Here is a 2,391-nt window from a genome sequence, read left to right on the forward strand (position 1 = left end):
ACAATATCAGACATTAAGTGCCAAACATTCATCCAAAATAATAGGAATAACAAACCACAGGAATAACAAACCACGAGTTCAAAGCACACAAAATATCAAAATATTCTTACATATCAGCAGTAAAAGGGAAAGTAGAAGTCTTAATACAAAACACAAAGTTTGGAACGCAAGGGATGCCAAGAGCCTATTATGAACTACCATGAGGTGCATGTACCTAGGGGTGCCTAAAATGTGATCTTGGAGAATCCAGGCCTTCTTCTAGCCAGACGAAACTGAGCAGGGTCTTCTTCCTCAGTGTCCTCATCCTCATCGTCATCATCCTCCTCTTCAATTCCTCCATCAGTTGCCGGAGCTTTTCCCTTGTACTGTGATTGAGAAGTGGAGGCACGGTACTGTGGAGTAGTCTCAGCAGTTGGCTCAGTTTTGGGCTCCTTTCGCTGTGCAATTTCATTTTCTGGAGGAATGGGAGGTAAAAGCAGAATTCTTTTGGCAACGAAGGTGACTTGTTGTTCAGAAGTCATGGTCGTCATCAACCCATCTTCAAGAAGCAGGATATGCTGTTTGAGATTCTCAAACAGAGTGATGACCTCAAGGTTGGATGAAGAAAATTTAAAGGCTGATTTTTTGGGATGAATGGTGAAGGGTGTCACATACATTGACTGGTCACGAGTAGTCCTAGGGGTGATAGGGATTTCATGAAGATTTTTTCTCCTAGACTCAGATACTATTTTTTTGTAGCACCAATGACCCTAAAAAATCTCAGATTTTTTCTTTCAAAATAATTTTTTGAGAACACAGTTGATGTACGCACTTTTGGGGATTTGCCAGTAAAAGAAATTTCAAAATGATTGAAAATAGGAGTCAGAAATTTTTCATAGGACAGTTTCCTACGGCTGTCAGTACTTATCTTGAGCAGAAACTTACACATGACAAAACCAAAATTAATTCAAATTTTTCCAGAAAACAGTAGAACAGATAAAGTTTCATTTTATTTGCATCAGTTGGTGGCCATCAGTGGGCACCAACAAGTTTGAAATTATGGTGAAAATGATCAGGTTCTGAGGGCTAAGATCCTCCAATCTAGCCTCAGTAGGAGTATTAAAGTGAGATTGAAAGTAGGTTATTAATTTTGCAACATGAAAATGATGGAATGCAGAGGAAAATTCTTCGTATGAAAAGAAATTTACAATTTTGCCTTTAAAATCACTTTCAATTTTGGTTTCCAAAACAGAGTTAACAATGTCAGGATTCAATTCAATATTAACAGAGTTGACACGAGAAATGAAATCAGTATGTGATTTACCTTTCCTAAAATTAGCAAAAAATTGATGGAGCATGTCAGGATAGTATGTGTTTGGAATGGTTAAAAGATGGGTCCATTTTTGAAATTCAAACAGGTTGAGAACAGGTTCAAAATCAAGCTTACGGAATTCGTAGGGGATAATGGTCCTTTGAGTGATGAAACCCTTATGCGAGATCCATTCAAACCTTTCTCTGGCTTTATCGTCGATGAACTTGGGTAGAGGAGTGGGTTCAGTAGCAGTGTGGGTCTCAGGCTGCTCATGACACTTTCTTTTTCCACTGCACTGAGCAGTTTGCGCAGCACTCTGGACACCAGACATTGTCCTTGGTGATCTCCTGGTAGATGGTTCCTCAGTTTGCTATTCCTCAACAGTTTTTTCTGCATTCTGCTGATCCCCAGAAGGATCAACAGTTTGCTTTTCCTTAGGTTGAGCAATACTCTTCCTTTTGGCAGTCCTTTTTTCCTTTCTTAGGTGATTTGGTTACTGTTACATCTGTATTGGTGGGCTGCACTGGTTCCTCTTCATTGTCACTCACTGAATGCCCTTCAGATTGCTGTTCCTCCATCTGCTCATCAGATGGTTAAGCAGATGACTCTCTAGTTTGCACATTCTGCTTTTTTCTTGTAGATTGTTTCATTTTTTCACCTCGATTTTCAGTTTTCTTCTTGGGTAATTTGATGGAGGGTTCAACAACTTGAACATCTTCATCCTCTTCGTCACGCAGCCTGAAAGTGCATCCGACACTCACGGATCTCCCTCTAATTCTCACCATGATTGAAGTTCAGTGTGATTTGTGTTGTGTGACGTGATGCAAATGAGTATCAAATGGTGAAAAGTTTAGTATGAACTACAATGGACGTACAAACAGTTCACAGAGAGTGAGTTTTTGTGATTAGGGTTTCGGGTAGTAATTGAAATTTATAGTGTAGTTGGCGGTTGGAGGAAGTTACGAAGTGCAATAAACTCGCAATAGGTGTGAGAAGGTGTCGGTCAGAACGATTTCTTGGTACTTGTTCCAAGGAAAGATGAATTTGAATTTTAAACTTTCAGAGAATGTGAAGAGTTGCGTCCGAGATAAAAAGGTAAG

At 39.5% G+C, this 2,391-nt stretch overlaps 1 protein-coding gene across 1 annotated transcript; it reads right to left on the minus strand.

Moving 5' to 3' along the window:
- Nucleotides 1–224: 224 nt before the first annotated feature.
- LOC113771527 lies at nucleotides 225–1,869 on the minus strand. The gene is made up of 4 exons (XM_027316103.1): nucleotides 1,742–1,869; nucleotides 1,489–1,638; nucleotides 1,208–1,308; nucleotides 225–616 (listed from the first exon to the last, which is right to left on the minus strand). Exons 1-4 carry the CDS (start codon nucleotides 1,867–1,869, stop codon nucleotides 225–227), a joined length of 771 nt encoding a protein of 256 aa, XP_027171904.1.
- Between the last annotated feature and the right edge of the window lie 522 nt (nucleotides 1,870–2,391).

This window comes from Coffea eugenioides, chromosome 5, assembly GCF_003713205.1.
Source record: "Coffea eugenioides isolate CCC68of chromosome 5, Ceug_1.0, whole genome shotgun sequence".
NCBI lineage: Eukaryota > Viridiplantae > Streptophyta > Magnoliopsida > Gentianales > Rubiaceae > Coffea > Coffea eugenioides.

Bases quoted from the DNA above. Each gene is read 5' to 3' on its own strand.
- LOC113771527 (XM_027316103.1), bottom strand. From the start codon at position 1,869: ATGGAGGAACAGCAATCTGAAGGGCATTCAGTGAGTGACAATGAAGAG. The intron at 1,639-1,741 runs GTATTGCTCAAC...ACCATCTACCAG, and splicing joins AAGGACTGCCAAAAGGAAGA to GAGATCACCAAGGACAATGT. The intron at 617-1,207 runs GTGATTTTAAAG...CCAAAAAATCAG, and splicing joins TTTGGAAACCAAAATTGAAA to CCTTTAAATTTTCTTCATCC.